Genomic DNA, 27082 nt, shown 5'->3' on the forward strand with positions numbered 1-27082 from the left:
CGTGCATACGACTCCATACTCCCCATGCGTTAGTATGCAACAAACAAAACAATCTGCCTCTTCATGATTGTCAGCTGCAGCCTGCTGGAGGGCTTGCATAATCTCACTAATCACAAATTCGTAGTGTACGATCACGTCAAAACCCAAACTAGAAAAACGTGGCTAATCTAGAAGTATCCCTCTCAATGGAGTTTGCATCCACCAGGGGGAGGACAGTTGTGGAAAATCTTAATGCTGAATATGATGCATGTAGCTCGTCTAGGATGTGTCATAGAATATAATGCATCTTTGGCTGGCATTTGTAATGGAGCCTCTAACACCTTTTCCTGGTGCAGGGTCTTCTTACTTGATACTGGAGAGGTCATTTCACATAATTGGATGGTTTGTGGACATTCAATTACTAATTGTGCTATTTTATCCCCTGTTCGGATCCTAAAGCCAACCTTACCAAGGTTAAACATTCTAAGTTCCAGATTATCTCTGATATTTGATATTGATGTTCTTGCATTAATCACTAGATTGTAGCTTAAAGGGATACCTGCTCATGGCAAAATTCTTCCTATGTATCCGTCTAGGAGGCAAATTTGAAGGTCCCTCTGAACAGTAAATTCAGACAACGGCGGTATGGGGTACTCTCTAGGACTATAAAGGTCAAAGGCGGTACCCTCCGTGGTTATCCTAGTAGGTGCATATGCCCTGGCTAACAGCTTGTTGAAAAGCAGCCCAGGCTGATGGAAACTATCATGGTTATTCATCGTAATAAGATGATCCTCCGTCGAGGCTGTAAAGAACAGAAGGAAACTTGGTTCAAAACTTCTTTCTCCTTCTCCCTTTTGTTAAAGGGGAAAAATGAATGTTTAAACAAGCTTCTTATCATTAATTTCAATGGAATAAATTTCCTCAGTGAAAAGAAGGAAAGAGGCTACTTCCGAAACTTCCTTAGTGTTCTTTTACCTTTATTCGTCATTTCTCTCTTCCCCTTTTTTTTTTTGCAAAGAAGAGGAGAGAAGATTCTCCTGTTTTTTTTTTCATGCAGATGTTATGTCTTTACTGCTTTCCTTCTCCCTCTTATGCTTTAAACAAATAGTGTGAGAGGGTCTTACATATTTCTGTCCCCTTTTCACCCTTACATTCCTAATTTAAAAGCCTATACAGAGATAGCAATGATAAAGATTTTTTTTCCCTTTTTATTTTCTTTTTTTTAGAAAAAGGTTGAAGAAAGGAAACTTTCCTCTTTTACTTTCGAAAACATGCCATACACGAAGTTATTTAAAAGATCCTGCCAGCACTATAGTCAGGAATATTAACAGTATTTTGAACCAAGAAGTTAATCCCTCCCCTATCAGTTGTTGAATCCAACAACTTTTGTCCTGGCAAGAATCCAGAAATTTGAGCAATCTGAGAAAAATTTGGATGCATTATTTGTAGAGTCGGATCTTCTAGACAAAATTCTATTTCCCGACATTCTGATATAGTCCTGCCTGCCAGACACAGTCTCTCTTGATGGCATTTCAAATCTGTCTTAAATTGAATTGTGTATGTAGTTGGTTGTGCTGATAATTTGACTGATCTTGTTGCTACTGAAATTTCCTTGAAAGTTACAGACACCATTCCTGCAAGACATGCTGACATGGCTTGAATGGTCAAAACTGCCAGTGCATCATCACAAGCGAAGCATCCTGTCAGCAAACTTATTTCGTTGACAGATTTAGGACATACTGTATATGTCTCTAAGAATATGCTGTATCCTGTGAATGAAAGATCAACCACCAATGGAGCGGTTTGCAACAATTTTGATGTGGTCGTCCGGACTGTTCAATTTCCAACTGATGGAATGCTTGAGTTTTAGGTAACATATTGATTTTGCCATATATCATGCGATTCAAATATGACTCGCTCTTGTGACAACTAACTTTTTCTTCATAAAAATGACATTGAATCATCTTTTCATCGAAAATGAATTGTTTTGAAACACTGAAATTAGACTGATCTCCAATTTCGCCATATTTCGGTCTGGATGGCAAAGCAGCTTGATCTAAGTAAGCTTCGGTGTTCTGTCCGACTCGCAAAATTAGGTAATGGTCCAGTATATCGGTAGGTTGATCAAAAGCACCCACAACTTGATTTTCTATATTGTCTTTAGTGATTGCAAAATTTTTCAGCGATATTGTTTCTACAGTCTCATTAGATTGTGATTGCACCTCCACTATGTACTGACAAATCATTCCTTCGACCTTTCTTACCTCATATACTCTAGTTAAATCTGGAATTAACCAGCCTAATAGTGTAGACAGGGTTGACTATCGATTATATGACAATTCGCACCGCTGTCTCCAGCGATACAATTTGTTATGCCTGGCCAACTTAATGATTCCTTCGTTAAGGCTTGAAATTTAAATCCAGAATGACAATGTAGGCCCCATGATCAATATGCATTCTGCGGGCATGCCACCTGGCTAATCAAATGTAATTCGGTAGGAAAAGTGTAGTAGACGTTTTGTTTGCCATTGGCAATGTACTTGCTTAAAAGTTAACTGTCGCTGAGTGCCCAAAACAAACCAGAGGCACTGTTTGTAGTCTAAGTTCATTAGAGTGACTCGTGCTTTTGTATAGATCTTGCATGCTCAAGACAAGTCTGCCTTACATTCTTCCACTTCTGCTTTCAAAATCTAGTGGTTAGTACAAGTAGCATCAGTTAATAACATGGCTGCTGACACAATCACCAACATTTGTAAAGTTGTTACTCTTATCTGAGGTCTCTGATTGACCTGCACATGATCTAAATAATCCCTAACTCTTCCAGTAGTTGCTGTCACAGCATCTCCAGTCATCAGACCTGCTAGTGCTGTTAATCTCCACATTGCCTTGCATATTCTCCAGACATTTCTTAACATTATGTACATGCTTCTAATTGCCTACCATAGGGTATTCAAAATAAACTTGGCATACCAAATAATCATTGCTAATATTATTCCAACTGCAATGTAAACTGAATATGTGACAAATGCAGGAAGGCAGTGCCTATTCCTGATTAAGTCCCAACACAGTATACAAGACAATCTTCTACATTCATCACGACCCATTAGGTGCACATATCCTTGTACTGATTTCCCTTCATGCGAAACAAACAGAAACTTCAATGAACCAGGAGTCAACAAAAATCCTGAGGTACACTTACTTGAAGCGGTTTGTTGTTCATTGTATACATTTTCTCTACTCCAAACTTTCTGACAATCAAAGTGCCCTTATGTGACAAGGTAAAAATAGAATCTGTAAAAATTACTTTCAAACCTTTTTCTTCAAAGTGAGCTAACTCATCAGATAATAAATGTCTTTCATGTCTAATATGATTTATTTTTCTCTGCAATAGTGCTATGCAAATCTTATAAGAGATAATCGGAGATATCTTATAACCTGTGACTCTATCTCTACTAACCAATATGTTTCTGCTGCAGGCCTTTAGCATGTGCAAGCGGATAACTGATCACATTCTGCTTCAAAGTAATATTCTAAACTTCCTTTACATTTACTCCTTGCGCACTTGCAAGGCTCGTCTCCTCTCTTACACTGATACATAATTGAAGTACCATTCTCTCTCAGTGCCTGCTTTAAAATGAAATGCTTAGGCCATACCAAAGTATTATTAGGTAGAAGGAGCATGGATTCCCACAGTTTAACACAATCATGGCAATTATTCTTAACACAACTATCAACTGGGATCATTTCCAGTATTGATGGTGTAGAGCTCAGTGTTTCACACTTATATGTTCCATGCTTCACTCTGCAGATCTCTACATTAGTCCCATATCAAATACATCATGATTAAGAGCGAACTTGTCAATTTATAAATGTCCATTCAGCACTTATGTGGGCAAAACACAACAACAGGAAAACAGTGTGTCCAGCACTTATGTGGGCAAAACACAACAACAGGAAAACAGTTACTCTTGGATATCAATCAATTGCTTATTTTAATGCATCAGTTAGCCTTAAAACAAGATCATACCAACATTAGCCAAATTCCATTCTGAGGTCTCCTGCTGTGTTTGTTCATTATCAGGAGCTGTGACCCAACCCACAAATTGTTCCAATAATCCGAAGTTATCTGAGTGTGGGGTTGGTGTTTCTGCCCCTTCCTCTGCGTAAGTTTGTGAAGATAAAGACTGTGCTTCACTATATGATTCACCAACGGTAGGTTCAGGCAACCTCTCCTTTTCAGGTATTTGTGTAACCTCTGGAGCATTTAAAGCAATTGCCAATTGGGGCATATACAGCTCCCGACTTCGGCTATGCAGATTATAATGATGCGTTGCCTGTGATCAACCTTTCTCTTTTCTATCTTCTTGCTAGACTATCTGCTCCTCCTGTTTTACTTCTGACTGCAATTTCTGTCCCCTGTTTAGTAAATATTTTAATGGTATGGAAATAGGGAGGCTCGGGATAATAAATGAAGTATCCATTGATTCATCCAATGGTTCTTCTTCAGTTTCTACTTCCTCATATATCTCTTTCAGCTTAGTGTGTTCCAAGTCTGAATCTTGGGGTATATCGGCTTCCAGGCGCAGTTCTAGAAATGGTCTACGATCCATTACTTTAGTAAGTCTATCTACATGAACCAATTGTTTATCTCTGGGCCGATAAATATTTGTATTCAAAAATTTACGGGAGATGTTTGAGCTATCACTCTATAAGGTCCAGTACTTTGATGTGCCAGCTTACATGTTTGACCTGGTCTAACTTTTGACATATACAAGTATACAACACTGCCTACCCTAATTTGCTTTTCCACAGCTTTTGTGGAGCGGTAATGCTCTTGACTTTCTGCTGCTTCTTGAAGGTGTTGTTTAACTATATCATATGTACATTGCATTCTTGCTATCATTTGTTCTGAGTAATGTTCTAAGGACACATAAGTTGGCTGAATTTGAGACGTCCAAATGTGTTGAGGTAGGACCAAATCTCTGCCGTATTAGGCATTTCCTGTGTAGATGAGTGATAAGCTGCAACTGCTAGTGGTACACAAATATGCCAGTCTGATTGAGTGGTGTTGACCACATGTGACAGTATCGCTGCCAGTGTCTTATTTAGACGTTCCACTTTGGCATTACACTGGGGATGTAATGCAGTTATTTGAAGCTTCTTAATTCCAAGACATTGGTAAATAGTTTTCATTAGCTGACTGCAAAAATTACTACCGCGATCTGTTAATAGTACTTGTGGAATTCCATGTCTTGCCCACAACAAAATTGATAAATGCAGTTGCTACCTCTTCAGCTTTTTGTGTCTTCAATGGTATCACTTCTGCATACTTCGTGAAGTAATCCACCACTACTAGAAGTTATATATCCCCATCTAAACTGGTGAGTAATGGTCCAAGAATGTGCATACTCACTCTGTATCAAGATGTTGACTCAGCAGGAACTCGTATCAGGTTTGCCTTTGCTTTAGGATTATATCCCCTTCTCTGCAAACATGAAGCACAGGTGTCCACATAATTTTTGATGTCACTATACATATTGTTTGTTTGTTATTTGGTTTTTAGGAGCATTAGCAACTAAGGCCATATTGCTCCGGGAATATGCGGTGGTCATTCCCTGACCTTTCCGCATCCTCCGTATTTGGTGGTAACGGGCTTGAACCCTGGTCTAATCAAGAAGCGTGTGCTATGCACTGCTGCTCCTTCCCACCTAGCTACGGAGGCGCCTCACTATGCATATTCACCCAAAAGAAATCTTTCTGAATTCTTTGTAACGTTTTGTCAAATGCTAGATGACCACTCTGAGGGAGATCGTGACATGCACTCATAATTTCGGATTTTAGTGCATGTGGCACAACTAATTGTTCTAGAGGCCCCTCTCTAGTAGATTTTGCATCAGGAAGAGTGTAATGATATAGTATTCCATCGTTCAGATAGTATGAATCAGGAATCTTCACTGAAGATTGAGTATTATCTTCTAATTGTGTGATTAAAGGATTTAATTTTTCATCTTCCCTCTGTAACGTTCTCATCAGATCTTTAGTGGCATTTTTCGGCATCACTAATGTTTCTAGGGTGATTTCAGTTGATAATGGTGCAACTGTCTTCGTGACATTTCTCCTGCACGACTTAGGCTCCTCCTCTAACACTGGTCGAGATAAGAAATCTGCATTTGAGTGTAGACGACCCAGACGGTATTCCACTAAGAAATCATAACCTTGCAGCATCAAATTCCATGGAATTAATCGCGGCATTGGGTTTTTCAAGTAGATACTTCAATGCTGCGTTGTCTAATATTATGACAAACTTCCTTGCATATAAGTAAGCTCTGAATTGTGAGATCGAATACACAACAGCCAAGCTCTCTTTTTCTACAGTGCTATATGATTTCTCAGCCTCCTTTAGCAATCTGCTTGTGTACGCAATTGGCTGCCGAACCATCTTGTGATTGCTGTTCTAAAATCCCCGCAATCGCATACTGAGAACATCAATAGACAAATAGAAAGGCTGTGAGAAGTCTGGCTAAATTAATAATGGTTCTGATATCAATGACGTTTTAAGTTTCTCAAACGCTGACTGTGTCGCTTCATTCCAGACAAAAGGTGTATCTTTCTTCATGAGGTTGGTTAATGGTTGAGATACTTCTGCATAGTCCTTAATAAACTTTCTGTAAAATCCAATCATCCTAAGAATCTTCTCACTTGTTTGACAGTCTTAGGCGGCAAGCAATTTTTGATGGCCGCCACATTCTCAGGATCTGGAAGATAAGTTATCTCCTGCTTCAGGAATTTGCATTTGGATGGCTTGAGCTTAAGATCGTATTGTCTCAAGCGTTGGAAGACTGTCTGTAGCCTTGACATGTGTTTTGAGGTCCTCACTTGCAATTATTATATCATCCAGATAGCAAAAGATGGATTCTTTTCTTAGGAACTCATACAAGGCTTGGCCGGTTGGAAAGTTATCTGCAACAATTTTGGTGTTAAGCTTACGGAAGTCAATACATATACGTAACAAACCATTTCGTTTTTTCACCATCACAATGGAGCTGAATATGGTGAGACACTCGGTGAAATTATATTAGGGTCCAAGAGTTCATTCACCTGATCTTCAACCTGATCTCTTAAGGCATAAGGTATGCAATAAGCCATTTGTTTGATTGGGACACTTGATTCCAATTTTATTCTGTGTTGCACTACAGTGGATCGACCCAACTGGCCAGGTGATTTGGCGAACACATCTCAATACCTATCTAATAGCTTAACCAGTTCTTGACATTCATTAACAATCAAATGATCCAGATCGAAATCTTTGATTGTCACTGGAGATGACTTTCACCCTCCTTTTTTTCACCTGCAAAATTAATCTTGTGCATATTAATATGTTCAATTTTTGCTAATGCCATTCCCGCTGTGAGGTGTAAAGGCTCAGATGATGTGTTAGCTATCAAAATTGCCACCTTTCTATCTTTGGATAACTTGTCTAAAGAGTTTCCAACTGCTATGCTAGCTCATTACTACTGAGATTATAATTGGGTGGAATAATGTGTTTTGATGTCAGTTTTCCAACACAAGCCTTTTGGTCGCCCATAATCCGTTCTCTCACCCCTATTTCTTTTATGCAAATCCCAAGTGGTACTGATTTTAAAATTCTTTTCCCTGTGTCTAGTATGAATGAAAATCTCTAAAGCATCCGAACCTAAAATTAGTTCGTATTGCGGACTTACCCTATCTAGGGCCACAAAAGCATCAACTGTGAGTGCTTTCCCATCCAAAGTTAACTCTACAGTAATTTTTGTGTTGAGAGGCACAATATTTCCAGCAACCCCAAAGGAAATAAAGGATTAAAGGAAATAAGTCTGTATCATTATCTGCGGTGAACACACCATGTTCTGCCCTATTCCCTCTCATGCCTTTTTGAAGACTTTTGTTGTCAGCTTGACCTATCCCTAAACTGCCAACGTGAGGAGATCCCCATGTGATTTCCTTGTCTCAGGTTTGTCCCCCCCAGGTTGTCTAAATTCTGCATTTCTATTATGTAATGCTTCCCTAGGTCTTGTGTTGAAAGTATTTGCATTTAGTCTGGCTGGAACGTGATTATTGACTCTACTATAAAAGTACCTCCCAACTGTTAGGGAGGGTGTGTACGTGTTTCTACCCACTGTTCTCTGCTGATAAAAGTGACCGCGCCTCGGCATAAAAGTGCGCTGTCTCCCTGCCAAATAATCGCTCCCTTCCCTACTTTCCAGTCTCTGAAACGATGCTTGCCCCCTGCTGTGACCAAGGTCATGTGATATTCTCTGACCACGAGTGTCTCCCTGCCTGCTATACCTCTCTCTCTGTAGAGCGCTCCACAATATTGGTCTACCAACTGTGTGTTGACTAACTTCGGGCTGTCGAATGTGAAAAGAAGGTTTGCATTGATGTACTATTTATTTCTTGTGTTATTTCTTGTAATTGTTGATCTATTCCCATCACATAATTTTGAAATTTACTATCAAGAGAAGACAACTGCTTTTCCAAAACATTCAAATTAACATTGTTAGTTGACAAACAATCGAGGGACTCCTGTAAAGAAAAGATTTGCTCCTGCATGGGAATCACTGTCTGTTTACATTGGTTATGGGTACTATCTGCCAAATTAATAGTAACATGTTGCCTTACATGTGTTAACCTCTCATTTTCCTCTTCCCTTATCGCCACCTCTAGAGCCTGTTGAAAAGTAGTTGGATTCTGGCTCAATACTAATCTCTTTAATTTGGAGTTTAGCCCATTTATAAACTGGGCCAGTAAAGTTTGATCTCTTAATACTGACACTTCTTGTGTTTAATTCTGAGTTTTGAACGCGGCCCTGCACAAATTCTTAAGGTGTGTCCCAAACTGTATTACAACTTCCCCTGACTCTTGTTTAGCTGTAAACTGTTGTAATTGTGATATTAAAGGGATTGGTCACTCAAAGCGCTTGACAAAGGCTTCTTTAAAGCATTCATAATTTTTCTCTGCTCTTAACTCGAGCGAATGTGAGAAAAATTCTAATGCTACCCCTCTGAGTCTAGACCGAATTACTGCCAATTTTTCACGATCTGTCCAATTTGCAATTTCAGATGTTTCTTCTACAGATTCAAAAAACAAGGACACGGTGGGTGGGGGGGGATCCTTCATCATCATTGCCTAGATAGATTGGTATTAGGTTTAGGTAACCTGCGATTGAAGCTGGGTGAATCCTTACTTGTTCTTGAGGTGGCTCCGGTTGTGTCGGAAACAATGTCTCAGATATGGCTAAACTCGCGCCATCTATATTGTGGCCCTCTATGTTCTGTGAAATGTTTTTATTTTAGCGTTATTTGTTCAAATGGTAACCCTGAATCTAAAGTATAGTCCTTCCCACTTAAATAGACCGCTTGTATATTTCAATACATAAAGACAAGTATTTTAAACTATAATAGTAACATTTTCACACAATAGACTTACCTTTTGAACAAATTGAACTTATTTTGAACTTATTGCTTGCACAAGTAGCAACCTAAATTTACCTACGCTTTATCTTTTGGTCAATGGTGCCTAGAATGTACTACTATGTTTATGAGAAAATTGTTACTTCTTGCTGTGCATACTCTAATACATACGGATAATACTAACAATGCAGTGTTTTTGAATGTAGGAAATATGGAAATAATATAACATTTCACTCTGCCAACATTCCAAAGACACCAGCAATCATTTTTTTCTGCTTTCTGCACTTTAAACCTTTGTTTTTATCTTGGATCATGGAAACCATCTTGTGAACAGGGATTTAGTACTTTAATCTTTGTTTTGATTGGGATAAACTCATTTTATTTAATCATGGTCACAGACACCATCTATTGGGCGCATCCCTATTGTACAGCACGATCTTGTTTGGAGGCTTGCTTGCTTTTCTTCATGGTGCCATCTTGTTTCCACTCCCTTCGGGGGCGATGCCCTTTTTCGTCTAGTCGCTCTAACTTTCAATCTTTTAGGACAAAATCCATGCCCTCGGCCCTCAGGAGCTGTATAACACCTGGAGCTGCAGCATTGGATTCGCATTGTGATTAAGATTTGATGATCAGATTGTCAACCCAATCCCCACTCTAACCTCTATTGGTTAGAATATGGGCAGAGAGAATGAGACATGATGTAACAACATTTATTATAACAAAGAAAACAGGTACACAACACTTGCATTCTGTGTGGGTACTTTATATAAATGTGACATACATGTGTCAATTCCATACAATAATATCAAAGGTGTGAGTAAAGTGGTAAAAATAGTACATTTAACCCTTCATAGAAATTCTGTATTCCCTCTTACAAACAAACTCTTCATTTCTTACCTTTTGTCATAACTAGATTGTTCTAGGTCAAATGTCTGTAATGCTCATAAACACGTTTTGTATTTTACATATTTTAAGGTCAAAAGGAACATGGGGGTGGCTAAATTTTATGCCCAGTTATCTCTCAATACTTCTTCCATCATCGTTAGAAAACCAGCACTTGACCATACTTGATTATACCGCTTTATTGTAGGCATTCGACTTTCTAGGAAAACTTTCCGGTACTTGTGAAAGCATTATAATCATTTCACCTATAATTGTGTTAACAAATAGTTCATGAGAATCAGGAAAGAAGCATTGAAATGTTATCTGTTGATGTTGTTTTTCAAGATTTACATTCGCACGAATAAAATAATGGCTTGCCAGTTAAATCATTTGCTCCTAAAATTCAATTAAGCAGCCTCCTTCTCTCCAGCAAAAACTGGGTGGGGTCCTCTGTTGTTTCAGATCTTTTCTCTGGTGGTCGCTCTCCTTCTCTCTCGATTTTCGTTCAGCAACATTGTCTGCGAACTCTTTTGGAGCGTGATTAGAAAGCTTTTCTGCTGGATAGCTCTAATTCTCAGTTCTCTTGAGGTCTCTCTCTCTCTGCTCCTCCCTGATCTTGGCTGTCTCTAACTGCCTCACTGCTAACTTGCCAACCGCCCAACTGCAAAAAAGCCCCTCTTTTGGGTCCCCAATACTCTTATATACCTCACGCCTTTGCTCTACTTTTCACCAAAAGATTCTCATTTCATTGGCTATGCTAAAATAAAAGGATTATTCACTTCCTGCCGATGGTAATAAAGGAAGCCATAAATATGGAAGAAAACTTTGTTCTTTTGGTTATTTGAGCCAAAAGAACAAAGAGACAAAGTGACTCAAGAAGGCACATATTCCCTCCGATGTGACCATTTTTGGTAACTGTCCCATGGTCATGTGCGCTTGGCTATGACCATAAACATCTTTTATTTGCTGTTGTTGACATGGGAACCAAAGACTTTACTTTCCTTCCAGTTTCTGGTGGTTATTGTAATCCTTGCCTTCTCGTTGGCTCTTTCACGTTTTCTCCTAAGTAATTCTGATTTCGCCTTGTCCCCAGTCAGACGCACGGCAGCGCATGTCCGCAATTGAGAGGTAGGAATTTCTGCTGAAGCCGGGGAATTTCTACTTGTTCCCTACAACCATGGGTTTCTCTTTTTTCTTGCTTAATTATTGTGCGTTCTGATCAAATACGGTTTTTGACAATTTAACCTAAATATCCCAAGATATGGTTTTATTGATAGAATAGCTAATTAGATCGGCTCGATCGTCAAGTGCTGAGAATTTCTCAGTCTCACAAATATGTAACAAAAACGATGCCATTTCATCTACTTCAATGATTTACTATAAACTAAAATGATGGTATGCAGTAACTTGTTTGATTTTGTATCAACTATATTTTATAGTTAGAACAAACTTTTATTATACAAATAATTATTTTTATTCCCTTCAAAGGTGGTTGTTCTACAGGGTGTCTCAAAAATATTTGTACAAACATTTAGGGGAGGTAGGTAACATCTAAAGGAATGTGAATCACATAGGAACCCATAACTGGAAACATCACGGAAAAGTAGTAGCAGAGGCACAAGAAGCAGAAATGACACAAGACAGTAATTAGTGGCAAACATTTATTTGACATAATATTAACAATGGAGTTTGAGATGGATGCATTTCATGATGTTACAACAGATGCTCGAGGTTCCACCATGAGACGCGATGCATGCGTCACACCAACGCAGCATGGATTGGCGGACACGGTCGAACACACCTGGAGTTTCTTTGAGAGTAGCAGCAGCGCAGACGAGTCTCGCCACGAGATCCATTTCCGTCTCCACAGGCGATTCATACACAATAGATTTGAGGGCCCCCCACAGAAAGAAATCAAGGCTCGATAAATCAGGTGAGCGTGGGGGCCAGGCAATGGGTCCAACACGGCCAATCCACCAATGCCCAAAACGCCTGTTCAAATGGTCACGAACACACCTTTCGTAATGGGCAGGCGCCCCATCATGTTGAAACCAAATGTTGCATCTCACATTTGCTGGAACATCGTCAAGTAACCCTGGTAGAACTTGTTCAAGAAAGATCCGATATTTAGGGGAGTTCATGCAGGATGGTAACAGGTATGGGCCGACTAAGCAGTCACCGACCATACCTGCCCACACATTTATTGCAAAGCGATGTTGTGCCGCAAGGGGGCGCACACCGTGTGGGTTGTCGTGAGCCCACACATGAGCATTGTGCTGATTGAATAAGCCTTTCCGAGTGAAATAAGCCTCATCCATGAACAAAACATAGGCTGGAAAATTCAAGTCTTGAACACTTTCTTGGAGAAACCACTGCGCAAAAGCCAAACGTGCAGGATGATCTTGGGGGAGCAGTTACTGAACCCTTTGGAGATGAAAGAGGTGTAAGGAATCGTGGTGCCAGACACGCTGTACACTCCTAAGGCAAAGGCAACGGCATGTGTGCTGGTAGTAGGATTATTCTGGACGGCATTCAACACACTTTCTTCCATGGTGGGAGTTCGCGTTGAATGTGGTTTGCCCGCACTACTCCTGTTACCTCTAAATGACCCATAATCGCACAAATTTTGATGCACATGCGCAAACAAACAGTGTTCCGGTACATGTCTGTCTGGGAAGCGTTCTCCATAAATTCATTGAGCGGCTCGTCCATTGCCCTCTGCTAATCCATACACTAGGTGCATGTCTGCCAGCTCACAGTTCGTATATCGATGCATGCTCTTCGTGCGGCGACTACTGCTTGAATGAGTAAACCAGAAATTTTCCCTCTCGCGAACTGATGAACAGCGCCGTGTACCCACTTACATTGACGTTTTCGGTTATGGGTTCCTATGTGATTCACATTCCTTTAGATGTTACCTACCTCCCCTAAACATTTGTACCAATATTTTTGAGACACCCTGTATACACCGATGACACAAAACATTATAACATTATGACCACCTACCTAATATGATGTTGGTCCTCCAAGTGCAGCCAAAACAGCTCGTACCCGGTGAGGCATGGATGCTACAAGATTTCTAAATGTGTCTTGGGTATCTGGTACCAACACGTAACCAGCAGATCCTTTAACTCCTGTAAGGTCCGTGGTTGTGATGTCACAGATCAGAGTTGCTGTTCCAACACAAACCACAGATGCTCGATGGGATTGATGTCCGGGAAATATGGAGGCCAGGGCAATACCTGGAAGTCTTCCTCATGTTCTTCGAACCAATCTCGAATAATCCGAGCAGCGTGACATGGCACATTGTCCTGTGGAAAGACAGCATTGCCAGAGGGGAAGACCATTGCTATGAAAGGATGTACCTGGTCAGCAATGATGTTTATGTAGGTGATAGACATCAAAATGCCCAACACATGGATGACTGGACCCAGGGTATCCCAGCAGAACATCGCCCAAAGCATGACACCATCACCACCGGCTTGTTTTCGACCCACGGTGCATCCAGGCACCATCACTTCCTCATGTAAATGATGCACACGTACCTGGCCGTCCACATGGTGCAACAGGAAATGTGATTCATCAGACCAGACGACCTTCTTCCAATCACTGAAGGTCCAGTTTCGATGTTCGCATGCCCATTGTAGGCGCTGTTGCTGGTGAACCGTACTTAGCATGGGCACTCGGAACAGCCTGCGGCTACGCAGCCCCATTTTTAGCAGGGTTCAGTGTACTGTGTGTTGTGACACATTACTCCCATCATCAGCATTCCAATTACCAGCTAGTTGCGTCACAGTCGCCCTTCTTTTGCCAAGTACCATCCGGGAGTCTTCGCTCACCTCGAGCCTTGATGAGCCCTGGTCGTCCAACACCTCGCCAGCGGTTTGTGGGTTTTACTTCCTCGGACCACTTTCGGTAGGTACTAACCACGGCTGATCGTGAGCATCCCACCATCCATACCGTTTCGGATATGCTCTGAGCCAGTCGTCTGGCCATTACAATTTGGCCTTTGTCACACTCGCTTAAGTCTGCTGCCTTTTCCATCTGAAGATTTGTTGTTATTTGGTTTTTTTTTAGGAGCATTAGCAACTAAGGTCATATTGCTCCGGGGATATGAGGTGGTCATTCCCTGATCTTTCTGCGTGCTCCGTATTTGGTGGTGACGGGCTCGAACCCCGGTCTAATCAAGAAGCGTGTGACACGCACTGCTGCTCCTTCCCACCTGGCTACGGAGGGCCCATCTGAAGAACAAGAGTAACACTGATTAACGGAGCTCAGTATCAGGTGTTTTTTATACCGTGTCCCGACCCGTGCATGCACCATAGTTCACCTGCAATTGCTTCGATTTACATAATGACTAGCTGGTCATAATGTTTTGGCTCATTGGTTTATAGATATATGCATTGAATGAACAACTTGTGTTTATTTATTTATTTGTTTTATTTTTTGAAAATGACCTGAAATAGTTATTTACTGCACTTCTAACAGTGATGCTGTATTGAACAACAGATGAAAATAAGTCTTGTTATATTGCAGCACAGAACAGATAATGACTCGCTGGTCATAATGTTTTGGCTCATCGGTTTATAGATATATGCCTTGAATGAACAACTTGTGTTTATTTATTTATTTATTTGTTTTATTTTTTGAAAATGACCTGAAATAGTTTCTTACTGCACTTCTAACAGTGATGCTGTATTGAACAACAAATGAAAACAAGTCTTTATTATTATTATTATTATTACTAGCCAAGTAGTGCAAGGAAGCCTGAGGCTTTTACTGCACCAGCTAAAAACAAAAATTCCAAGTTACCCTGAGAGAGAGTCGGAAGTAGAAGGGAATCACCAAAAAAAGAGAAGAATGATGATATCCAGCTCAGGACCTTGGGTGTGCCAAGCTCATACTCATTAGATATGAGCCCCTGGGGTCTTGTTATATTGCAGCACAGAACAGATAACTGAAAACTTGAACAGGTGCGATATCTGTTAAGTTAGCTTTATCTTTAGATTAAGTTGCAATTAACCATCAGGATATTTTTGACTCTTGATTTTTAAGGAGTCCTTATGTGCTATATTGTAATAACTAGATCTTATGTATAGCTTAGCTTAATTTTCAGCACTCACTTCATACTAATCCGCTTAGCTGGTGGTAAGTTTTACCACATACATAGTGGTTATAGGATTCTAATAACTTATGGGGATTATGGGTTTATAAACTAAGTTATGGGCTATAAAAATTTTGCTAAGAAAGGAAAGTGCACCTTCCATTCTATAGTTGCTTAATTAAAATAAATTAAATGAAGAAAGATGAAAGCTAATAGCCGCGCACGAGCGACTTTCGAAATCATCTTATATTAGCTATAGTGGGGAGGGAAAGAGAACGCGCGAGTGTGTTATATACGGGTTGGGTATATATTTTTATAGCCCATAACTTAGTTTATAAACCCATAATCCCCGTAAGTTATTAGAATCCTATAACCACTATGTATGGCCGCCTCCGTAGCCAGGTGGGAAGGAGCAGCAGTATGTAGCACACGCTTCTTGATTAGACCGGGGTTCGAGCCCGTCACCACCAAATACGGAGGATGCGGAATGACCACCGCATATCCCGGAGCAATATGGCCTTAGTTGCTAATGCTCCTAAAAACCAAATAATAAATAATAAAATGGTAAAACTAAGCGAATTACTATGAGGTGAGTGCTGAAAATTAAGCTAAGCTATACATAAGATCTAGCCATCAGGATATATAACAGAGGTCAAAGTGGATAGACTGAAGTTGTGGCCAATGGCTTTGGCAAGAGCCAGAAGGCTCAACTACCATCTGAAAAAGAAACAAATTTCCTATTCGTAGGGTGCCTCCGTAGCCAGGTGGGAAGGAGCAGCAGTGCATAGCACACTCTTAGACCGGGGTTCGAGCCCATCATCACCAAATACGGAGGATGTGGAAAGGTCAGGGAATGACGACCGCATATTCCCGGAGCAATATGGCCTTAGTTGCTAATGCTCCTAAAAACCAAATAACAACAACAACAACAACAACCTATTCTTAGATTTTTTTAAAATCAAGTGTGGAGTTAATAATAATTGTTTATGATTATTGTGAGATTTAGTGCAGGCAGGAACTGAAGATTGATTGATTGATTCATTCATTCATTTATTCATTCTTAGCGCAAGAGCTACTGTGGCTAAAATGCACCTTGAAGGTTTTATATGGCAGTTCTGTTCGTGCTTTTATTTTGCTGGAAATAATTTCCAAGAATCAAGGAGTGTGTATAGCTTAATACAGGAATAACATTTGATTTCATATTTGGTTATAGAAGTTTATTTCCTTGAGGAACTGAAAAACATCTGTTATATTTTTCCTGTCTTCTAATATGGTTTTGAGAGTGAGGGAGTGATGCTTGGTTATTAAATTTTTAAAGCAATTTTGGCTCTCGGCTGCAAATTCTGGACAAGTAATTAGTACATGTTCCACCGTTTGTTGTTTGTGGCAGGTAGGACATAGAGGGGGATCCTCTCCTTGCAAGAGATAACAGTGGCTAAAATGAGTGTGTCCTATTCTTAACCTTGCAAGTATCACTTCGTCAAGTCTGTTTTGTTGTATGCTGGATTTCCATGGTTGGAGTAGATTTTTAATGATGCAGTTTGTTATTGGTTAAGACTTGCCATTGCTGTTGCCAGCGATGTACCCACTGTGATGAATAACTTGTTTGTAGTCAGAGAAAGGGATATATTCTGATGCAGAAGAAATTGAAGCTGTAGAATTTAGTACAAGCCAGTTGTCATATGCTTATCCTCATCCTGAAAAAATTTAGCATGTTTTTTTAGATATCAATAGTTTAAAAAGAAGGCTGAAAATTTAGGGTAGAGTGAGGAATAAAGGATTTCATCCGTACACAAATAATTTCACTGGCACAATCTGAGAAAATATTAAGATGAGGCAATCATGCAAGTCATCCCATTTCACATGGTTGTGATATCAAATGACACAAAGCTGAGCATGGCCATAAAAGAGATATAGAGAGAGAGAGACAGCCTCCATTGGAAAAAAATCCTTAAGAATTTCATCACCAAGTTGTGAACATAGGACAACTGCAATTAACTGTTTATATTGTAGATAAAAGTACAAGTTGTGCAAAGTCATTAGTAATAGCAAAAGCCTTAATGCCTTCACCATCTGGAGATCTGTACAGTTGGAAAATTGAAGCCAGTTGCGAACATTAAAATTACCAGTGGAAATCACTTTACTACTAGGAAAGTTATACTGGAGGAAATCAACAAAAAGAAAGAAAGTTAAAAAAAAAAAATTTTGAGCCACTCTTAAAATCTCTTTAAGCCACAGGAGTTTCTAGATTAGGAAATCTCTGACAAGGAATATGAGAGACATATGCACAGGAACCATATTTAAAGTGTGAGGAATAATAGAACAAGTAATTAGGACAAACAAGATGGATGTGGTTGAAGCAACTGATAATTGAAATTCTGTCGAAAAAAGTAAGGTAACCTTAACAGATTATAAATGGAAATAATCATAATTGAGATTATAACTGAGCCCCTTGCATTTGAGAAATTAATTTTTGGGATGTTTACTTCTCTTTGAAGATAAGTTTATCCCATTAGTTTGACTATTCACACAACATTAATATCAGTGAGATAAAAGTTTGGCGGGGAATATAATTTATGAAGTGATAATAGCTTTTAAATGCGCTATACACACAGAGAAAGAAATACCCATACATGGCCTTGACAGGTTATGTGCACTATTTGGATTTCCTTTAGTCAGCATTAGCAAAGTCGACGTAACAAGATATTCACTGGCTGATTCAGATGTCATAATCATCATTGTCTCGTAATGTAATAAATATTGGGTATTGCCATAACTCAAAAGGCGTGACTCATACTGCATGGCAGAAGAGATTAGCAGAAGCTGGAATTCTACTCTGGAGAACAACACATGGTTTTGGCCTACTTCAAGACTTCATTAAGGAAAGTTGTGACATTGCACTGGATGATAAGAGTCATCTGCCACCTAGTATTGCCTAGTGGCACAGAGGCTCAGCCATTCTTCTGTGGGGTTTTGACAGTGCCGGTTTTGGGCTGTTAGTCGCCTGCATGCTAGAGATATTTGGCCACCCCTATAAATGCAGATTGCGTAGATTCTTAACCTAACTCAACCCATGGGAGCCTACTAGTATGTTTTTATGACAGTTCCATATAGTTGATAGGGGTAAAAAAATCCATAAAAATATTTGATATATTTATTTTAATTTTATTCAAATAAAAAATGTACAAGATATCAAACACAAGTTTTTTTTTTTTTTTTTTTTGGTTTTTAGGAGCATTAGCAACTAAGGCCATATTGCTCCGGGATATGCGGTGGTCATTCCCTGACCTTTCCGCATCCTCCGTATTTGGTGGTGACGGGCTCGAACCCCGGTCTAATCAAGAAGCGTGTGCTACGCACTGCTGCTCCTTCCCACCTGGCTACGGAGGCGCCTTCAAACAGAAGTAACAAAATGTACCCATAAAGTTAGAACTAACTCTTCTTGCTTTCTTATTTGCCAATTCATCAATAACATCTGATAATTCTAAACTTTCACACAATTCCTTTTCTGTAGCTAACAGTCCTAGATCATTAAACCTTTCTTGAGTCATTGACATTCTTAAATATGTTTTTATAAGTTTGAGTTTCGAAAAACTCCTTTCACCTAATGCTACACTAACTGGTAATGTCAGAAAAATTCTCAAAGCTATAAACAGATTAGGAAATGATGACATCAAGTTATTTTTTTGTAATATATGTCAAATTTTTTATGGGTCTGCAATTTCACTGCTCAAAATTCTATGTTATCAGCTCATTGAAGAGCTGAAAGCCATCAATATCCTTAATACTCGTGCTTCCTTTATTAATTTGAAGGAAACATCTAAATCAAAACAAGATTTTTTAATTTCCTCTTCAGTCATTTCTCCAAATTCACAAAGAAATTTAAATACATTATTACATTTATTTAGATTTTCAAACCTTTCCTGAATGGAATTTAAGGCTGTATCAACAATTGTTAGATAAAATTGTATTCTAAACAATTCTTTTGGATTTATGATTTGTTCATCAGAACTTTCATAATCAAAATGGCAAACTTTAGTTCTACTCCTTACAACTGGAAATTCTGCCACTACATTTACTTCTGCAGCTAAAACATTTTGCATCCCTAATATATTTATTAAATGCCTCATCAGATCTGGCTGCACTTAGAAATTTAACATGGTCATTCAAAACATTAAGAGATTCGTTTATGTTGGACTGAGGGCACTGCAACATTTTACTTACAACATCAATTTTTGAGAGAATACCGTTCCATATAACGACTGAGCAAATAAACTTGAAAGACGCAACCTGATCTAACAAACATTGAGCTGTATATTTTGTTTTCATGTCCCTGGAATTATCATCTATTATGTCATTTAAACTTTTCAAGACTTCACTTAATTGCAATCTGAGAAGTTGCACTTCTTTTATTCTACTTTCCCATCTTGTATCACTTACAGATTTCAGTGTTAAACTAGCGATGTTACGATTTAGTATATCCCATCGGTAAGGGGATGCAGAAAAAAAACGTGTACAATTCTTGAACAATGTTCAAAAAATTAACAGTTTCAAATGTTACTTGGGCAGCATCATTTACAACTAAATTCAATGAATGAGATATGCAAGGTACAAAAAGGGCTCTAGGATTTATATTCCTAATTTTGTTCCAAGTCACTATGCTTACCATACATACTGACTTTTGCCTCATTATCGAACCCTTTTCCATGCATATCTTGAATATCTAATTCATAATCTGTTAAGAGTTCACTTAAAAGATCATTAGCATTAGCATTAGTAGAGGCATTTGATGCAAGAAAGCAAGCTTATGCAGCATCAGCCAAAAAAAAAAAAAAAAAAACCACTTCCACTTCACCCCCCTCTGTTCATTCAAAATACCTGTCCAGCTGAGCCTTAAACTTATTTAGGCTATCAACTTCCACGACAAGGGATGAAAGCCTGTTCCACCAACCAACCACCCGCTGGCTAAAGGCAAATTTCCACACGTCTATCCTACATCTGTCTTTCCTCAATTTGAATTTATGCCCTCTCAGGTGATTATTCTGAGCAAGAGGAAGAATCCCATCAGCAATGAGCATGCTCAAACCTTTCAAGGTTTTATACACCTCTATCAGATCACCTCGCTGGTGCCTAGTCTCCAGACACTGTAATTTGCAAAACTTAAGCCTTTCTTCGAAAGAGCACCCCTTTGTCCCATTCACCAATCTAGTTGCCCTTCTCTGTACTCGTTCCAGCAGCTCTACATCCTTCTTGAAATGAGGCCTCCAGGCCTGTATACAGTACTCTAGGTGTGGCCTGACCATTGCCTTATACAAGGGAATAATCACCTCCTTATCCCTGCTAGAAAAATTCCTATATATCATTGACAATACACCGTGAGCTACTCTTGCAGCCCATCTGCACTGCTCAGAGAACTTCATATCTGCCTGCACAACCACCCCCAGGTCCCTTTCATTCTCTACCACTGTCAGTGTAGTACCACAGAGTTGATACGTTGCTCTGGGGTTGCTGTTTCCCATATGTAGTACTTTACATTTGTCAGTGTTAAACTTCATTTGCCACCTCTCAGTGCATCTGCTCAATCTTTCCAGATCCTGTTGCAACAGCATAGTGTCAGTAGTGTCCTTGACAACCCTGCCAACCTTCGTATAGTCTGCAAACTTGGACATTAAGCTTGATATACCATCATCAATATCATTTATAAATACAGAAAACAATAATGGACCCAACACTGAACCCTGAGGGACTCCACTGATAACATTAGTCCACGATGAGCAGTGTCCATTGATTACCACTCTGTCTTCTCTCCCTCAACCACCCCTTTATCCATAGCAGCAATTTGCCTCCAATGCCACACTGCTCCAATTTGTGCAGCAGTCTTCCATGTGCAACAGTATCAAAAGCCTTTCTAAGATCCAAGTATATAATATCAAAGTTATTCCCTGCATCCAGTTCTTTTGTGACTGCATCATAGTATCCAATCAAATTGGTCAGGCAAGACTTCCCCTTAACAAAACCATGCAGTGTCCGAGCTATAACTGAAGTCTTGTCTAGATGATCCTGCAGTGCTTCTTCAACCAGTACCTCCATTAATTTTCCTGGAACAGAAGTTAAACTCACAGGTCTATAATTACTTGTGTCAGCCTTTGATCCTCCTTTGTGAATTGGGGTCACATTTGCACATCTCCAGTCTGTGGGTACCTCCCCTGAGTCCAAGGAAGCTCTCATAATTATGGCTAAGGGTTTGCTTACTTCCTTTGCTGCCTCCTTTAATATAACTGGATAGATCCCACCCACCCCAGGTGCCTTTCTTGTGTTTATCTTCAACAATTTCTCCTCCACTTTACTCTGTTATTACAAGATTCTCTAGCTTACTGCCAGAGTTGAATAAACCTCTGGCATTCCCCTCGCTGAATAACTCCTCATGTGTGAATGTCGATGCAAAATATTCATTTAGTTTGTTAGCTACCTGAGCAGGATCATCAACAGTTGACCCATTGATATCAAGTGGACCAATCTGATTCATCCCCTTCCTTCTAGAATTTACATAAGTAAAGAATTCTTTGCTGTTTTTCTTTGCATCCCTTGCCTAAGATTTCTCGTAATCTGCCTTTGCCTGCCTAACCTCCTTTGTAACTTGGTTACAGATCAACTTGTATCTATCATAGGTTTCTGTGTCACGTGTTAATTTGTATGCATCCCATGCATTTTTCTTCTCTGCCATATGTCTCATTAGTTCAACTGGCATCCATTTAGGCCTAAACCTTGAACAATATTTCTTAGTTGGTATGTAAAACCTAGTAGCTTCCAAGATAAGTTCTTTGAATGCTTCCCATTTTGAATTTGCTGTTGGTAACATCATCAGTTGGTCCCACTGTATAGAATTTAAATACTGTCTCAGTCCATTGTAGTTGCCTTTACGAAAGCAATAACCCTTCCCTTTACCCCTAATGGTAGTTACCTCTTTGAGTAAATCCCACTTCAGCACACTGTGATCACTGCCACCTAATGGTTCATTTATCTGCAGATTCTTAATGCATGAAGAATCACTACTGATAATCAAATCAAGAGTATTACTCCCTCTAGTTGCCTCCCGAACATGCTGATGTAGAAAACAATCATCCAATAAATCCACAAAAACCTTGCTAGTGTGTGAGTGACCAGCCCCCAAATTCCAGTCAATATCTGGGACATTAAAATCCCCCATTATAAGACTCTCTGATTTACTGGCCCACTCTATTTCCCTGTACAGTTTCTTATTATACTCATCAGAGTCATTAGGCCTATAGCACACTCCTACTCTCAATTTTGATCTCCCAATGCTTATGTCACACCAAACTGACTCGACACTGCACTGTCCAGCAATGTCGACTGGCTTCACTTCCTTGGATTTTATGTGTTTCTTAACTAATAGCATAACCCCTCCTCCCTTCCTATCCTGTCTATCCTTTCTGTAGACGTTGTACTTCCCAAATTCCAGTTCTGCATTCCTTATATCTGTGTGACATCACGTCTCTGATATCCCAACAATATCTGCTTTTGATGTTTTGAGCAATACCTAAAATTCATCAAATTTATTTACTAAACTCCTAGCATTGGTGTACACGCAAGTATACATGCTCCTGTTTCTATTCCTAGCTACCCTAACAAAAACCTACATAAACCTTCCCCTGTAATTTCTGATACTGGATAAAACCCAAGAAATAATTCTCAAACTGCAACGTCAGTAGTGTCAATATTTACAATTCTTACTACAAATGCTATCTGTTCAGTGTGACTGGCATCTGGCATGCAGTTGAGAATTACCGAAAAATATTTTGCTTTCTTTAAAAATTCCTTGATTTTTGATTTTATGCCACTTGCTAAAACAGATATGATTTCATTTTAAAAAGCATGGCCTAAGTAATGAGGTATATGACTTTCAGCAGGTTGAGATTGTGTTATGTTATTGACATGCTGTGAGATAATCGGGTCAAATTTCGCCAACATTTCTATAGTCTTTAAAAAATTTCCATTATTTGTTTCATAAAATTTATCATTTTTACCTCTGAAAGATAAACACTGCCCTGCTAAAAACTGGACAATTGCAATGATCCTTTGAATAATGGCTCGCCATCGTCTTTTTTCAGATTCAAAGTACCGTTGTTGTTCTTTGCCAATTGTTGTCAAGGCGTTTTTAATTCATACCAGTTTTTACAATTTTGCATATGTTCTATGCTCGTTTCATGCCGTGATAAATGAGTGGCTAAATGTCGCCAATCCGAAAACCCCTGACTATCTGTTACTTTGTTTTGCTTTAAAGCAAAACAAAGTAACAGATAGTTGGGGGTTTGCAACAAACTGGCAACAAAATCAAAGCACACTATTCGATTTTTTAGAATAAATTAGCCAAGTTCTTTGAACTTTTTCACTGTTAGGTATAAGTCTCATATATTGTGATGCAGAAAATGATCTTCCATTGTTATCTTTAGGAAATTTCATATTTTGAGGCGTTACAGGTCCCTTCTGAATTATGAATTCTAATAACCGATTATTAATAATTGGTGGCCAGCTAAAAGGATCCCTTCTGAATTATGAGTTCTAATAACCGATTATTAATAATTGGTGGCCAGCTAAAAGGATCCCTTATATCAAATTCTGCCGTCAATTCAACACAGTTATTATTTTCTAAATTATCCTCACCACAGCTTGATTCAGGCACTGATATTTCTTGTTAAAATTTCAAATGAACTTCAAACTTGTCATTTGATTTTTCACCTTCCATTTCATCCTTACTGTCTAAAATGAATTCTGAAGTGATTGATGTTGATGCTGTCAGGTTACCCTCGTCCGACTTTACGAATTTCAGCATGGATCCTCGTAATTTTTCTTTTTTCTTATCACTTTCATTCTTCTGCTTGCGATAAAAAGCACCAGACTGATGTTTTATTTTCCTATCTGACATATCTGAACCTATAATAATAATAATTCTTTGCTTACAGGGCACAAACTATTTTTTCTCTTTTCGAATGTATAAAAACTTTGTAATGATCCAGACCTGACTTAAACCTTTCTGTGCAGGTACCGAAGGTTTACTTACACTAAATTAAAATAAATAAGCACAAAATGAAAACACGTACCTGTTATGTTTATTCTTTATCAGCAAAAGCTCTAATCTCACATGACAGTTTCTTAGGTTACATTTATGATTTATGCACTCGTCGTTCATCCACATACTTCTCACCTCACTGCTCACTCGGTAGTAAATAATTTTTTGTTGTGAAAATGTTGAAAACGGTCGAAAAGAGAATTGATTGTTAGGTAAATATTTAAATTAATAACATTCGTGCGCATTTCTCTCTTTATTTAAATTTCCTTTCAGTTCCGTCAACAATTAAAACAATGATGTAAGTATCGCTTTAAGATTAATGGTACAGGAATAAAGGTCCATTCAATTCACAATGAATTATGTAAGTGTAACCTTAAACTTAATCATAAGACATTAACATGAAAGTTTGCAAACTCCCAGCATTTATGCTTTTGTCTACATGGTTTAAAACAAGACACAATCGTAGAGGTTGTGGAAGTCCCATTGTTGAATCCTTCTCTGGTTCAACGGATGAACCCACCATCACCTGTTCATGCACTTCTAAGTTTTCTGATGCAAAACACCTAAAATGTATGCTTCAGCTATAACCATAAACTGCACAACTATATCATCTGTCATCATGAAAACATCAATTTTTTGAAGTATGAAAGAAGAGCATGTTGTGTTTCCATGGTTACCAAATATGTTTATGGTCATGTTTATGTTCCCATTGTGAATGTTGGTATGACTTCTTAATTTCACAGTAACGTTTGTAAAATTAAGTTTTTATGTTTAATTTTCATTGTGAATGGGCCTTTAGAGAATACAATATTATTTATTAGCAATGCCACATTTGCTATTTCATTGCCGACCACTATATTAAAATAATATTAAATTACATTTTAATTTTATTCTTTAAAGTGTACTCTCAGCTTTTCTAGGGATTTGGCCACCTGCATGCACTGAACACCTATTAGAACCGGCCCTGGGCTTTGATGCCACTCTTTGACCTCTGCTTGCATTGATTCATAACTAGATGATCATCTCCAATGTACTATGCATTTATAATAATATGAACCTTACATTTGAGAGATAAACCCAATAGTTACTAACAGTCACACCAACCTGAAGATGCAATCAGGGGATTTAGTTGCTAGAAAATGAGCAGAAATTGGCAAAATGCACTAGAACTTAATTCACCTTAATGTTAGCTCCATCAGAATTTTAAACATCCAAGTGGTGGCTTTAGTGATTATCACTGGAAGAATTCCATGATAAATGTCATGGAAAAACACTTTTAGAGGACATTTATTCTGTAAAAGTATTTTTCTGCAGAAAAATCACACAATTACTACTATATTAATTTTCCCCAAATAGTAAACTTGTGAATATATATATTCTTACTAAGTGTTAGATGCTGCATGACCACCTACTGATGAGAAGGCAATAACTGTTGAAATTGCCGATAGATATAGCATTTTGTTACAAATAAATATCATTCAGCTATCAATTTGAAAAGGGCTATTTTTTATACATAAAGACTACCAGGCAACCTGGAGACTTATTATCACTGTGGACTACAAGGATTTATGTCTCCCTTTGATTTTTATTTATTTATTTTTAATTACAAGCTACCCATTACATTTGTAAATGGACAAAATCCCATGCAATTTAATATGTAATTTAATATTGAGGAATATTAGTAGCTGATTTTTAATGCTAAAATTAGCAGTCTCTATATATGTATTTTGAAAATAATTTTTGTGGCTCTAATGTCTGTTTAGAAAATAACCTTTTCTACTACTTTAAAAAAATATGGACACTTCAGAGTGACCTTTTTTTGTGGGAATACATTATCTCTTCTAAGCTTTAAGAATCCTTAATATATGTCTCTTCCTTTTATAGGGTTTACCTGGGCCTGCTGGTGTGAAAGGATCTCAGGTACCACTTTGCATGTATTTTGTTCTACAAACTAACCTTTACTAACATTCATAAAATTTTACAAAAATGCTTTCATTATTAAAAATATCAATAACCCTGAACTGTAGACACTAGACATATGCAGGATATATCCAGCCATAATGATTAAGGTGACTGAATTGTTAGAGAAATAGGGTATATACAAGATCTAATCAAAAATATTTAAGGCTACTTCTTTAAAAAAAAAATTAGGATATGTACAACATTTTTATAAGTGATCCCCTTTGTAGTAGTCCCCTCACTCAATGATATTCAAGTGTTCCAATGTTCTTACCACTTCAGAAAGTATTGCTGGAAGTTTTCATCAAGCAAGTTCTGATGTCACATTTTATTGGATGATTGGCATGTCATCAAATCTTCATCCTTTCGGCTTCATTTTGAGTTTAGGCAAAAGAAAAAAAAATTACATGGACCAAGGACAGATGAATATGGAAGGCGGGATACTAGAGGAATATTTTTTTTAGGCCAAAAATTCTTGAATGGAAATTGATCTTTCTATGTAAAGGAGTATTTTCATTATAGAGAAACCATCCGCCATTCTCACACAGCTGGTGGGGTGCTTTCCTAAATTTTCGTTGATTGGACATCAACCAGTGCAGACTTATAGTACATTGCGCTGAA

The 27082-nt window shown here is 38.5% G+C and overlaps 1 protein-coding gene across 1 annotated transcript in view; it reads left to right on the plus strand.

The window, feature by feature from the left end:
- LOC150089465 (uncharacterized) overlaps positions 1-27082 on the plus strand; it is a 1372165-nt gene that overhangs the window by 1253558 nt on the left and 91525 nt on the right. The window contains exon 58 of the mRNA XM_090389992.1: positions 26387-26422. Coding sequence (XP_090246118.1) covers positions 26387-26422 — 36 coding nt within the window. The remainder of the gene's footprint in view (positions 1-26386; positions 26423-27082) is intronic.

The sequence above is a fragment of the Mastigoproctus giganteus genome, chromosome 2 (assembly GCF_048544385.1).
Source record: "Mastigoproctus giganteus isolate SK-2022 chromosome 2, ASM4854438v1, whole genome shotgun sequence".
In the NCBI taxonomy this organism is placed as follows: domain Eukaryota; kingdom Metazoa; phylum Arthropoda; class Arachnida; order Uropygi; family Thelyphonidae; genus Mastigoproctus; species Mastigoproctus giganteus.